Here is a 15,533-nt window from a genome sequence, read left to right on the forward strand (position 1 = left end):
ATCCAAAAGATAATTGAGGATGTACGGTGCAAGTGCTACTCTGAGATGAAAAAGTTGACTCTGTAACGACTTGCTAGAATGATACCCATGCTCCTTTCTCATTTAAGGTCACTGTGGATTCAAAGTTAACATCAAAAATCAATTTTCTAATGTAAGGTCCGACAAAGACGCTTTCTTTTACTTTAGCTTCTGAAAGGTGTGGAAACGTTTGGCAGACATACTTAAAACTTGGTCCCTCTTTAGGCAAAGCCTTTACAAACTGTTTCATTAGGCCTAACTTTATATTTAGAGGTGGTAGGAGTACGTTTTTTGGATCTACAAGATTAGATGGGTAAATCACATAACTAATGGAAATGAAATGGAAATGAGCGTTTGGCGTCATTGGCCGGGAGGCCCCTCGCGGGGCAGGTCCGGCCGCCTTGGCGCAGGTCTTATTACATTCGGCGCCACATTGGGCGACCTGCACGCCGGATGGGGATGAAATGATGATGAACACAACACAACACCCAGTCCCTGAGCGGAGAAAATCTCCGACCCAGCCGGGAATCGAACCCGGGCCCGGAGGACGGCAATCCGTCACGCTGACCACTCAGCTACTGGGGCGGACACATAACTAATGAGGAAGTATTGAATAGGATTGGGGAGAAGAGAAGTTTGTGGCACAACTTGACCAGAAGAAGGGATCGGTTGGTAGGACATGTCCTGAGGCATCAAGGGATCACCAATTTAGTATTGGAGGGCAGCGTGGAGGGTAAAAATCGTAGGGGGAGACCAAGAGATGAATACACTAAGCAGATTCAGAAGGATGTACGTTGCAGTAGGTACTGGGAGATGAAGAAGCTTGCACAGGATAGAGTAGCATGGAGAGCTGCATCAAACCAGTCTCAGGACTGAAGACCATAACAACAACAACAACAACAACAACAAGGTTTTTGCGTGGAATGTTCTTCTCACCAGGTTTTAAAGACTCCCTCATAGGCCAGTTCTTTCTGCACCAGTGTTGATCCCTAGCCCAACTGTCCCATTCATACAAGAAACATGGAAATTTGGTAAAGCCACCTTGTTGACCAAGAACCATGCATGTTACTTCTAGATCGCCAGATATCATCCAACCATGAGCAGAATAGCCTATTTTATTTAGCACTATTTCTAGGTTTTCATAGCTTTCTTTCATATGTACAGATTGTCCAACAGGTATAGATGCATACATGTTACCATTGTGTAATAAAACAGCCTTTAAACTAGTTTTGGATGAATCAATAAACAGCCCGCATCTCGTGGTCGTACGGTAGCGTTTTCGCTTCCCACGCCCGGGTTCCCGGGTTCGATTCCCGGCGGGGTCAGGGATTTTCTCTGCCTCGTGATGGCTGGGTGTTGTGTGATGTCCTTAGGTTAATTAGGTTTAAGTAGTTCTAAGTTCCAGGGGACTGATGACCATAGATGTTAAGTCCCATAGTGCTCAGAGCCATTTGAACCATTTTTTTGAATCAATAAACAGCCTCCAGTCTTCCTTTTTGTATTCAATACTAAACTCACTCATCAGACTGGGAATGTATGAGCAGTATACTAAATCACCTTCTTGTTGAAAAAACTTGGAAAATTGCTGCTCTCACTTCTATACATGTATATGCCGGTTCCAGCTGTCAATAATTTCTTTTCTGTTAATCTAGAGCCAAGCAATTAAGCTTTTTATTTCGTTAAGCCCAAATCCCGAACCAAATCGTTCAGCTCGGTCTGAGTAAACAATTTGGGCTCTACACTCTCTGTATTACAATGGAATTCATCATCATCTGGTTCATCTAAATCACATTGTACGTCAGAAAATATTTCTGTTGGAATAGAATTTAAATCATCTGGTGGTTCAGGAAATGGCAAATCTGCACCATGCCCTGCCGGTCGGATGGCAGACGAAAGGTTAGGGTAGCTTATTACGTTCTTGTTTTTCGAATTATGGCCAGTAATATGAACAATGCAAAAGTAGAAATCACCGGAATGATTTCTTGGCTCCCTCTGTATCATATGAACCGCCAATCTAAAGGCTTTTTTTCTCCTTTGTGGACCATTTTCTCAGATCTTCAACACACATATAACATACCTCATGCGGCGCTCAAGATTTTTCTTGATCACCAAGTTTAGATCCAAAGTATGATAGATAAACCTTTTTCACAAAGTCTGTAATGTTTCTTTGGTGTTTTGTAATCACAAATTCACCACAAATGCAACAAAAACGTTCAGCAGAGTTTTTACAACCACGATTAGACATTGTACTGAGCACAGGTACAGGAAACGGGAAAGTGAGGTTCGGCTGACAGTAAACAAAACACCATCTGCTAACACAAAAACTGACATTTTTTGCCAGAAAATGTTTTTCAGCAGTGCTACCAACATCATCTACTTCATTACACCTCCTTTTAAAATTATTTTAACTATATAAAAGCTGTTAAATTTTTTAATCACTTAATTTAATAAAATTAGCTGTAAAATGTGAAGAAATGGAGGCTGATACAGTGTTTTAAGAATCATAGTTGGATTTCCCGCCCTAAAAGACATAAGAATAAGGTATTTTCAGCAAAAAAGTTTTTCCATCGTTGGCCTGTGTAACCAATGATTTGGGTAGAGTTCAAGTAAAAATGTTATCAGTAGAGCGAACATCACAACAATGGAATTGTACTTCGTTTTTATCCTGTAAGAGTCATTTCTTATGCATTACGAGTCCATTTTGTAAAATTATCAATGAAGTTTTTGTTGCAATCCTGTATCGTAATATAAAAACGATTTTTCTCCCTTTCTACATTTGGTGTTCCACTTTCACAGGCGCTTTGGATGCTGAAACACTCATGGTCCTTGTCAACGCTATTTACTTTAAGGGTGCATGGCTTAAGGTATTTTACGAGGATGAAACCAAGCCTACACCTTTCCATTTATCGTCAGGAACGACGGAAGATGTTGATATGATGTACGTCGAGGACCATTTCCAGTATGTTGACTTAACTGAATTAAATACGCAGGCGCTTATGCTTCCTTACAAGGTAATTTGATTCACAATTTCCACATATTTAATTCTTCATATAATTTTAGGAATGGGCGATACTACTAGTGAGAATTAAATAAAAATTTGCATAAATATTTCAAAGGACAGAAATGTTACGAGTTAAAATAACCACGTTTTCTGCAGCCGGTGTCACACTCATTAAAATCCCTTCTCAGTGCATGTGCTTAGCAACTGCAGGAACGTCGGTTATTTTAGAGTTTCAGTATTTTAAGCATTTCATAAGATCGCGAGGTTGTACACCCTGCAGGATTTTAATGAGGTTATAGCGCAAGCTCTAGTTGCATTTGCACATCAGAAATCTAAGTTTCAGAAAATTCCATGAATATTATGAGGGGTGTTCAAAAGAAAAGTTACTATACACTACTGTAGGTATAACTGAAGTGTTTATTCAAAAGTAATGAACAGGGGTCTGAGCACAACAATTTCAGTTTCACTTTTTCAAGAGCCGAAGAGTTCCCTGTGTCCTTCAGTTCGTCGTTCGAGTTAAAGGGCTTCTCTGAGTTTTTTTTTTTTTCCGAGCACAGTCACTATCCGGTAAGCAGCTCAGGCCGTTTGCTCTTGATTACTTCGGTGGGCTACGGAGTATCTAACAGTACACGTCACTCTTAATGACTTAATGGTTTCTCCTAGCTCGATGTAGTCGATGAGTATCAGACCTCGGACGTCGAAAAAGACGGAGAGCAGCACCTTGTCTGCTGAGAACGCAACTTTGAATTTTTTAGGGATAGGTAACGACGCTTCCATCGCGTCCATAGATGTCTCAGTACGTTATCCCAAAGCGGATAACGTCAATTTCAGCTGGTTTGGTTGCTGCGACAATGCGTACCTTTTCATTTGAAAACTCCTTATACTGTTGTAGTTCACAAGAAAAACGTCTTTTGCATACTTTACTGTAAAAACTTCAATGAACTGTTTTAAATCTATAGCCTGAACGTATAAACGATAACCTATATGTAAAAAAATCGTGTTGTGTTTCAGGTCGCTCTCTCGAGATGCATTGTAACTAAGGCGAAACGCGTCTGAGTGCTTAAGTTAAATAAAAAAATTTCATGTTCAGAATGAAAAAGGCGTTAACTGGAAGTTATATACAGCTGTTACGGAAATGCCCACAACTAGAAACTTGTTTCTCCTTATGTTGTAGTTCTAAATGGACAAATTTTTATTTTTATTGTAAAATTATCTTTTTTCATGGCCCAAGTAAAAGATACAGTGGAAAGATATTTTCTGATTACCTAATCAATTTTATACATATTATATTCCAGGTGCGAATCACAATTTTTTTTTGACATCAGGTAATTAATTTCGGTCCATAATTACGGTCTTCAGACCTGAGTACATACACTTCCTAATCATATCGAGCCGACATATGTAAAAGTGGTGCAGTCACAATGCCGACTCGATATGATTAGCAAACTGTGTATACTCGGGTATGAAGATGGTAATCGTGGACAGAAATACTTACTCGATGTATAAAAAAATTTTATGAACCGTAACTGGAGTAAAAATACATAAATATCTCCTTGTATCGCTTGGAAATTTTGCTGCAACTGTGTTTGAATTCGGTCTAATCAGTTTCCGTTTTCTTCCTCAGGATTGGAATCTGAATATGGTGGTATTGTTACCAAAAGAAGTGAATGGTTTGCAAGAGCTCGAGAGAAATCTTGACAAAGTTGATGTGTCGGACATTGTGAAGAGAATGACCAACAACAACGTCTTTGTATATTTACCGAAATTCAAAATGGAATACTTCAAGACTCTAAAAGACACTCTGATAACAGTGAGTTTAATATTTTCAAACTCATAATAAGTCAGATATGTTTAATAAGTAATATTTAACGTAAACTTTTCCTCATAATAACGTCACAAAATCTGCCCGAAAGACGTTCGCACTACCCTTTGTTGCATAGGAGGTGTTTTATTAATCTGGAACCGCTTTCTTCATACTCTTTTGACATCAGGGAATCACTACGTAAAGCTACACGTGTAATGGAAGTAAGAATAAACTTGCAATCTCACAGTGGTTGCTAACTGGGCAGTACGTCTTGTGTATGCTGTTCTATCAACATGCTTCGACTGGTCGTGTTAATACCAGCGTGTGAACGAATTGTCGCTTTTTGGGAATAAAAGTGTTGTCAGCGCGTGGAGGAGGCCGTGTTCTCGAAGCGACATTACTCCAACTTTCTACAAAACCCTGAAGAATTTGCCTGTAGGGGTCGTCTGTGCCAGCAACACCTGCTGATGGCAGCCACTTACAAATTATCGTATCGTATAGGTTCACCCCACAACAACAACAGAACTACATAATCTCAGTTGTTTCTTCTTTTTAAGATAACTGGGGAGGCTGTAGCGACTCAAGCAATATACAAAACTCTATCCTATACACTACTGGCCATTAAAATTGCTACACCAAGAAGAAATGCAGATGATAAACGGGTATTCATTGGATGAATATATTATACTAAAACTGACATGTGATTACATTTTCACGCAATTTGGGTGCAGAGATCCTGAGAAATCAGTACCCAGAATAACCACCTCTGGCCGTAATAACGGCCTTGATACGCCTGGACATTGAGTCAAACAGAGCTTGGATGGCGTGTACAGGTACAGCTGCCCATGCAGCTTCAACACGATACCACAGTTCATCAAGAGTAGTGACTGGCGTATTGTGACGAGACAGTTGCTCGGCCACCATTAACCAGACGTTTTCAGTTGGTGAGAGATTTGGAGAATGTGCTGGCCAGGGCAGCAGTCGAACATTTTCTGAATCCAGAAGGGTCCGTACAGGACCTGCAACATGCGCTCGTTCATTGTCTTGTTGAAATGTAGGATTTCGCAGGAATCGAATGAAGGTTAGAGCCACGGGTCATAACACATCTGAAATGTATCGTCCACTGTTCAAAGTGCCGTCATTGCGAACAAGAGGTGACCGAGACGTGTAACCAATGGCACCCCCTACCATCACTCCGGGCGATACGCCAGTATGGCGATGACGAATACACGCTTCCATTGTGCGTTCATCGCGACGTCGCCAAACACGGATGCGACCATCATGATGCTGTAAACAGAATCTGGATTCATCCGAAAAAATGACGTTTTGCCATTCGAGCACCCAGGTTCGTCGTTGAGTACACCAACACAGGTGCTCCTGTCTGTGATGCAACGTCAAGGGTAACCGCAGCCACGGTCTCCGAGCTGGTAGTCCATGCTGCTGCAAACGTCGTCGAACTGTTCGTGCAGATGGTTGTTGTCTTACAAACGTCCCCATCTGTTGACTCAGGGATCGAGACGTGGCTGCACGATCCGTTACACCCATGCGTATGAGATGCCTGTCATCTCGACTGCTAGCGATACGAGGCCATTGGGATCCAGCACAGCGTTCCGTATTACCCTCCTGAACCCACCGATTCCATATTCTGCTAACAGTCATTGGATCTCGACCAACGCGAGCAGCTCTGTTGTGATACGATAAATCGCAATCGCGATAGGCTACAATCCGACATCTATCAAAGTCGGAAACGTGATGGTACGCATTTCTCCTCCTTACACGAGGCATCACAACAACGTTTCACCAGGCAACGCCGGTCAACTGCTGTTTGTGTATGAGAAATCGGTTGGAAACTTTCCTCATGTCAGCACGTTGTAGGTGTCGCTACCGGCGCCAATGCTGTGTGAATGCTCTGAAAAGTTAATCATTTGCATATCACAGCATCTTCTTCCTGCCGGTTAAATTTCGCGTCTGTAGTACGTCATCTTCGTGGTGTAACAATTTTAATGACCAGTAGTGTAATTTGCTTTCTGGGCGCCTGTTACTAACAACGGTTTAAAACCCCAGGACTGCGGTCAGCAGAAAAAGATGTAATATACCTGATTTGCCTAGGTCAATGGCGTCCGCTTACTTTCACAGCAGCATTGTTAAACCTGCTCAAGGGCTTCCATCTCACTTAATTATTCATTGCCCTTCTACAAAAATCTCAAGATTTTGTGACTTATAAACACAGCATAGTTGCAAGAGAACACAGAAAAATTGCCTACCTCAGAGAAGTATTCCAGCTTATCTTCTATTCAACATCTACATGAATGACCAATCGCCGACTCAAAGTACAAGAAGCTTCATGTATGGAGATGACATAGCATTTGCTGCACAGCGCAAAAGCTTTGACACTGTGGGGAGAAGTGCGCATCATTTACAGAACAAATAAAGTTGTCGTTAGCCACATACGGTCTGGTACCGCGCGCAGCAGAATTTGAATCCGCGCTAGACGTCATGGACGTCGAAGACCCATAGAGGTCTCTGCACCATCGCGCCGTAAGCTGTGGCGGCGAGCGCCTCCTGGCCCGCTTTTAGTGTGGGGGCGCCACGGCGGAACACGTGGTCCCAGCGGCCAACAGCGGCGCCCCCGATAGCGTACTTAAGCGCCTGCCTCTCGCTCAGCCAGTTGGACAACATTGCACACACGGAACTCAATGCCCCTATCACTACACAGGATCTCATTGCTACATTCCGCACAAAACGCAACACCGCTCCTGTCACCTACCGCCACCTTCGTGAAGCTCCTGTCTCTTTCCTCTCCACCCTGGCCAGGCTCTACATTGTAGTCCTGTCCACCGGTTACTACCCCGACCTGTGGAAAACCTCCCGCATCCTGATGTTCCTTAAACCCGGTAAACCGCCGTCCGCCGTCTCTTCCTGCCGTCCCATCAGCCTTACCTCGGTCTTCAGCACCGCCTCCTTCCTGTTACCCACTGTGGCTTTCGGCCGTCCTTCTCTTCCGACGACCTTCTCCTTCACCTCACTCATCTCCTTGCCGAACAGCTTAATTCCCGTCGCTCCGCAATCTTCCTCTCCCTGGACCTCGAACGTGCCTATGACCGCGTATGGCATTCCAGTCTCCTCTTCAAGCTCCAAACCTTCGCCCTTCCCATTAACTATGTCCGTCTGATCGCCTCCTTTCTCTCCCACCGTCCTTCCTACGTCACCATCCATAACACGGATTCCTACACCTTTTTTCCCTCCGCCAGTGTGCCCCAAGGTTCCGTTCTCTCTCCCCTTCTGTACCTTTTGTATACGGCGGACATGCCGCCGCCGTCACCCCCCGTCGACCTTCTCCAGTTTGCCGATGACACCGCCTTCCTTGCCCTTGCCCCCACCCTGCAGCGTTCCCAACACCTTCTCCAATCCCATCTTCACCGGTTCACCGCTTGGTGCAACCAATGGTTGCTTAAGGTCAATCCCTCCAAAAACAGGGCGATCATTGTAGGCAAAACCACCCCTTCCTTCTGCCTCCTTGATTTCTATCTTACCATCTATGGCCGTCCTATTGCCCTCACCTCCACCCTTAAGTACCTTGGCGTCACCCTTGACCGTCGACTCTCCTGGACCCTCCATCTCCGGACAATCCAAGCCGAGGCACGCTCCCGACTCTGTCTCCTCGATCTCCTTTCCGGCCGTACGTGGTGTCTGGACTCCTCCACCATACTCCACACCTATAAATCCCTCATCCGCCCTATCCTTTGTTATGCCCATCCAGCCTGGATCTCCGCCCCCCCTACCTTTTATAAATCCCTTCAAATCCTTGAACGCCATGCTCTCCGCCTCGCCTATCGCATCCGTCTCCCCTCCCCCACGCAGATCCTGTACGATCTCATTCCATTCCCCCACCTCCTCCTTTTCCTTGAAAGGATACGGATCCTGTACACCTCCCGCAAACTCGATCCTCCTCACCCGCTTGTCTCGCCCATCCTCTCCCGGCCTCGCCCGCTGCCGCGCTTGTATTCCCACGTCCCACCCGGTCTCCATCTCCCCACCTCCTTACCCTCTCCCAAGATGGCATCCGCCAGCTCCCTCTCCCTGATTATGCCCTCCTCCCCTCCATCTACCCCTCCTATCAACTTTGATCCTCCCTTCCCACTTCCTGTGTTTTTTTCCTTTGGGCACCCTCCCTCCCTTCTCTCCTCCTTCCCTCCCTCCTCCCTTTCTCACCACTTCTCACCCGGGCTTCCCCTACCCCCGTCCCTCTACTCCTCCTCCCATCTCCTCCGCCATTGGCATCTTTGCTCTCCCCTCTCCCTCCCCCTCACCCTTCTCCCGCTCTTGGCAGGTCCCCGGACTCGCACACATTACGTGAACATTAGCGCGCCGGAGATCATCGCCATCCGTTTCTCTTGTGTGCCGTCGTGTTTTGTGTTTAGTGTTGACCGTCACATTCCATCGTTCACATGTGCCACCGACATCTTCAGTGTTTGTGCGTCGTGTCAACAGATTGTAGTGTGGATTATCGTCGAGTGTGAATGGCTCCGTGGTTTTGTATTTATGTGTCTACTGTTTTATTATCCGCCGTTATGTAAATTCTGTGTATTTCTTATGTTTTTTCTCATTGTCTATTCTGCGGCTGAAGAGCAGCGTAGAATGCTGCTGCCAGCCTGCATGTTGTACAGGTTTTAAAATCAAAATAAAGAAAAAAAAAAAGCTCAGCCAGCCAGTCTAATCTCGCGTACGTCTGTTGACACATCGCCTCGCGTTAGACAGCTTACTTACTTGTTCTGTGTCAGAGTGGACGTGTTTGTTTGGTTTCCTTGTGACTCCGTTGTTCGATCTCGTTGTTGTTTGTTCTGTCCTTCGTTGGTCGTGTCCGTCGTCTCGCGCTGTGTTGTTGTTCGCGGGCCTCTCCGCAGGTCCCGCCGCGCTTTCCATCATTTCTACCCCGCGACCGTCCCGGTCGCAGTTACAACATACCGAACGAGGAGGAACCCGAGTGCTCCTAAGCACCTGAGAATAACCTTGACAGAACATTTACATTCAATGTCATTGTAAGAACAGCGAAATTGGAATCTCCACACTAAGACGTCTGACTTGAAAACAGGCAGGGTCAAAATGAGGCTAGCACTCTTCAACAATCGCTTCAGTAACGACGGCGCTCTGTGCTTCTGCTGTGGAATATGCCCGTCCGATCTGGTGCACATGAAACATGTAGGCTAACTACAGGTTGCCTCAAGCTAACTCCGACAAACCTTATTACTCACTTCGATTAGCGCCACCTTCTGAAGTTGGTGGTGATAACGAGAGGCTTCCAGTGGACCAGAACAGAGCCCACTGGTCGCATCGACACATGCCTCAAACCCTCGTCCTCAACGGTTCAGATTCTGTGATCATCGAAATAGCTTACCGAGTCTCCGTAAAAGGCAAACTGGAACTGTGGAAGACGCAAGTGGATATCAGCAGCCTAGCAGCTAACTCCGAGGGCAAATTAAGAGCTGGCAGGTGCGGAAGTCGCTAAACGGATTACCCTTCATAGTGGGGAGATCCAAGGACTGTATGAAGAAATAGGACTTGATGACATTTACTTTGGGTGCCGCATCGCTCAGTGTCTTCTGTGCCAAACATCCTGCACAAAACATGAGATAATCTATGCCACGCTGAGCGCTTCACAGGTTGTGACATGAAGATAAAGGGTCGCTGCAACTGTTCTATTTTCCCAGTCTGTTATCTGTTTTCTGATTTGATTGTCAGTCTGTGTATTTCTACGAGGGAGTGCCCTAAAGGAAGCGAACGTACTTTTTCTGAAATTATTCATTCACATTTTATGCACAAACCTTCAGTGCCCTTCATCTACATCTACATGGATACTCTGGAAATCACATTTAAGTGCCTGGCAGAGGGCTCATCGAACCACCTTCACAATTCTCTATTATTCCAATATCGTATAGCGCGCGGGAAGAATGAGCACCTATATCTTTCCGTACGAGCTCTGATTTCCCTTATTTTATCGTGGTGAGCGTTCCGCCGTATGTGGGTCGGTGTGAACAATACATTTTCGCATTCGGAGGAGAAAGTTGGTGATTGTAATTACGTGAAAAGATTCCGTCGCAATGAAAAACGCCTTTCTTTTAATGATTTCCAGCTCAAATCCCGTATCATTTCTGTGACACACTCTCCCATATTTCGCGATAATACAAAACGTGCTGCCTTTCTTTGAACTTTTTCGATGTACTCCGTCAGTCCTACCTGGTAAGGATACCACACCGCGCAGCAGTATTCTAAAAGAGAACGGACAAGCGTAGTGTAGGCAGTCTCCTTAGTAGGTCTGTTACATTTTCTAAGTGTCCTGCCAATAAAACGCAGCCTTTGCGTAGCCTTTCCCACAACATTTTATGTGTTCTTTCCAATTAAGTTGTTGGTAATTGTAATACCTAGGTATTTAGATGAATTTACGGCTTTTACATTAGACTGATTTATCATGTAACCGAAGTTTAACGAGTTCCTTTTAGTACTCATGTGGATGACCTCACACTTTTCGTTATTTAGGGTCAACTGACACTTTTCGCACCATTCAAAGTACTCTCCACTTGCAATAATAAACTTCTCTAATCTTTTATTCCAGTTTAGAAAACATTGGTTAAATTCATCTTTTGTGGTGATAGACAGTGGCTCCATCTTTTTTTATTCACCTCATCAATGCCTGCAAAATGCTTTCCTTTCATGTCTCGTTTCATTGTAGGAAAAAGAAAAGTCACGTGGGGCAAAGTCGGGTGATTATGGGTGTGAGAAACAGGTATCACACCATTTTTGGTCAATAATTGTCGTACAGACAGGTGATTGTGAGCAAAGGCATTGCCGTGATAGACAAACCGGTCACCGCACAGCCGCAAATCAGACCGCTTCCGCCGCACACTGTTGCACAGTCTTTTCAAAACTCCCAAGCAGACAGCCTGGTTAACCGTGTGACCCTGCGGAACAAACTCTGAATGGACGGCTCCTCTCATATCGGAAAAACAAATCAGCGTGGTTTTAATGATGATTTCACCTGATGTGTTTTCTTGGGGCGAGGTGAACTTTAAGTGTTCTACTGGCTTTACTGTTGCTTTGATTCAGGCCCATAAGCATAGCACTAAGTTTAGTCACGTGTGATAATTTTTTTTTAAAGTTTCGGTCATTTCGGGACTCACAGCATACTTCAAAGCACAGCATACTTCCCGCGACTTTGTTTTCATTCATGCAGTCAGCAGTAGTAGTAAGAATTTGACAGCAATCCTATACATTCCCAAACTCCAAGTCACTCCCGACCGCTCTACAATTTCTTCAATGGTCCGTCGTCGACCTTCATTGATGACTGCAACAATGTTTTCAACATTTTCATGTGTTCAGGTCGTGAAAGGACGATCAGAACGAGATTTGTCATCAGCTAACTTTTACCATTTTTAAACGGGAAAACCACTCAGACACTTGACTTTTCCCCATAGCATCGTCCTTGTACGCCTTTATTAACGTTTCAAGTGTTTCTCTTCCACTTTTTTCGAGCAAAAAGCAAAAGTTCACCGTCGCATGCTCTTCATGAAAATCAGCCATTGCAAAAACGACAATTACACAAAACAGTTGTCACTATAAACTCTGCCGAAACTAGTCCTGACATTCTTCAGCAACAGTACTCGGCTTTCTGACCCATGTTCGCTCTGTGCGCTCCTACAAAATCTCTGCCTCCCAAGAAATGAGTTCAGTTTCTTTTGGGTACACCCTCGTATGTCTCTGACTCGAGAATAGATAAATCAAAGGCTGCAAGATATTTTTAACTCGTGATTGTCGTAGGAAAGATACCAACGCACGTTGGGAGTAGAAGATAGTTTAGTCATGTTTCGTGTCGATATAATGTGCAAAAGTTGGATATCTCTAGCCGTGATAGAAAATGATATCAGGGTTACACAGCATCGGAACACTATCGTACAACCACTGTCGACCCCTACAGTCAAACATTTTGGCGATGGGTTCGTCTTTCAAGACGGTAGTGCACGAGTGCATTGTGACCACTTCGTGAACATCAAGTAATCAATCGAACAGTCTCCGGTATCTGCTGGGATGAACCTGATTGAACGTACTTGAGACCTGTTTAAATCTACAATGTATCGTGACTGGAGGCATCCTCATATACTGGATATCACGAGAGATCGCATCCAAGAATAGGACAGTTTTGCGCGGGAAAGTCTCGCCGCCTTGTGGTGGTTCAAAGCACAAGCGGAACAACCTGATACTGAGCATTAGCCAACAGCTTACTTTGATTTCACAGATGTACAGAGATGTCCACTTCCGACGGACTGTCTTTCTTTTCGAATTTTTTCCTTTTGTTAATAAAAAATATCGTTTTCATAGTCTAAATTTCGTTCGTTGGCCATCTTTGACATCCTACCGATGTCTTTTGAGCCCATCAATCAGCGCATTTTTTTTTGCTCCTCAGCTAAAGGCCCTCTCCGTCTTATGGATTCTGGTTGCACCATCACCCTTATAGCTTTTACCATCTTTCCGAAACCATTAGTATCAGTTATATTGCATTCTACAATGCCCGTCTCTCTTAGATCTCTCTCACATTCTTGCAACCATCTTAGCTTAGATTACATCAGATTTTGATAATTTTAGATTTTCCTTGTGAGACTGTTATTGGCAATGCGGCAAATGTGCCCGTGGAAGATTAATATTTTAGCTGATATTGTCATTAATTTCCTCTTGCCATATACTTCTTTACTAGATCTCATTCGAAACACTCCGTCTCTCGCCAATATATTCCGTAAGATCTTTTATGTAACTGTCTTTTTCGGTGCAAGCCCTGTGTCACTGAAGCACACACGCCTACAAACGTTCTAATCTTATAACAGTGCTGTAATAGTTTGTCTCCTATATTCAGCGTATTCTTCTTACGGACATTTTCAGTCAATTGATACTCCCACTCTAGTTTCCGGATCTGGATACCAGTCACATCTTGTTCTAGCCCATAGTGTTGGGATACTTTACCCGAATACCTAGACTTGTTCACCCTTGTGATCTTCAAGTGATCCGTTATCAGCCATTCTGGCCCGTCATTGAAATGTATAATGTACTTCGTTTTCCAATAGGAGATTTGTTCTACGTTCTTGTTGTTTCTTTAAGTTTTTATCTACCTGATTGCTGAATCGATGTAATTGTCAAAAATGGCCATATCATCGCGATAACCAGATAGTCCCCGTAAGCTTCTTTGAGTTTGGGACCCAAGAGAAACTGATTTCTTTCCTTTGTACTTTATACAGCGAACTTCTCCATTCTCGAACAACACGTTCTAAGATACTATTGGAAAGACGCAGAGACGTTCAGATTCCTTCATAAACCCCAATCTTTATCTCAAAGAGCTTTCAAATCTCTTTCTTTAATTTTATCTTTGTTATTACGTAAGTGACAGTATGCTTAATCACGTTTATGAACGTCTCATCCACCCCACATACTTCCATAACGACTCGTGATTAATCGCGCCCTTTGCTTTCTGAATTTAACGAACGCAACCAAACAGTTAAACTTCTCAGCTGACATATATCTGATGATGTCATTCAGATCCAAAATTTGTTCTGGATGGGACAGCATTTTCTGTAACCAGCCGGTATTCGCCAATCTGTTTATCAAGATGAAATTATATTCCCAACAGATGTGCTTAAAATCTTGTACAGAACGGGCATGACTCATATATCCCTTTTACTGTCGACGTCTTTATTGCCATCGTTTCTATGGAGAGGATGGATTAGCTTTTGACTGCTATTCAACCAAGATTATACCCGTTCTCGAACGTTTTTGAAAGAGGCAAGGTAGTATGCACAGGTTGTCATTAATCGCAAGCTGTAATACTTGCGACACAATAAAATCTCCACAAGCTACTTTATTGCCTTTTAGGTTACCTCTGATTAGTTCAGTTTCCATGTGACAAGGTGGCTGAAAGTTAGAGAAACACTGAACAGGAGGGGATGTGGATAGTCTGTTGCCGCTTCACTGCTGAGCAGCTCCATGAAATTTAACTTAGGCAACCTACTGAAGTAAGGAACCAGAATGTTGCTATTTTCAATAGTGTTCAGGCTTAGCATTCCAATTTCATCTCTAAAGCACAAATTAGGAGGTCGTTACCATTTTAGAATCGACTAAAATGCGTGATAAAAATCCTTGATGTTGTTCTTACAGAAACCCCGATCGACCATTTCCGTGCGTCATTTCTCGTATGCTCGAAACACTCGGGCTGCAACACTCCTCGCTGTACAAAACATCGAAGATTTATTGTTCCTTGGTCTAATCTCAGTTTTTTCAGGCAACTCTTCTTCGAGGCAGCGAATTGCCACAGATTTCGTTCTCCTCTCGGTGATTTTGTTTTGCAGCGGCCAGGATTGTGGCGCTAACCGCCTGTGGAATCTCAAGTGAAACGTCAGTCCAATTTTTCTAGTCTGATTTTGTGTGGTCACATCATGTTTCTTAGTAATGTTTTTGCGATCCGCAGTCTTCTTGAGAGGAATAAAATTCATGGAAGGCTATTGACCACAGTTAAGCATGAGATCTCTCTGAACTTTGAAGTTCGTTATCTCCATTACTTTACCCGGTGACCACCTAGGCTTCTGTTTCCTTGATTTACTTCTTTTTTAGTTCCATAAGGCCAATACTTGTCAGCCAGTCTAGGAGAAGACATTTGGTCATAAACTCAATGAATGG

General features: G+C 43.9%; 1 protein-coding gene across 4 annotated transcripts in view; it reads left to right on the forward strand.

The window, feature by feature from the left end:
• LOC126162930 (leukocyte elastase inhibitor-like) overlaps positions 1-15,533 on the forward strand; it is a 121,228-nt gene that overhangs the window by 45,241 nt on the left and 60,454 nt on the right. For all 4 annotated transcript variants that reach the window (XM_049919752.1, XM_049919751.1, XM_049919750.1 and 1 more), the window contains exons 5-6: positions 2,815-3,029; positions 4,644-4,829. In XM_049919752.1, coding sequence (XP_049775709.1) covers positions 2,815-3,029; positions 4,644-4,829 — 401 coding nt within the window. The remainder of the gene's footprint in view (positions 1-2,814; positions 3,030-4,643; positions 4,830-15,533) is intronic.

Source organism: Schistocerca cancellata, chromosome 2 (assembly GCF_023864275.1).
Source record: "Schistocerca cancellata isolate TAMUIC-IGC-003103 chromosome 2, iqSchCanc2.1, whole genome shotgun sequence".
Classification (NCBI taxonomy): domain Eukaryota; kingdom Metazoa; phylum Arthropoda; class Insecta; order Orthoptera; family Acrididae; genus Schistocerca; species Schistocerca cancellata.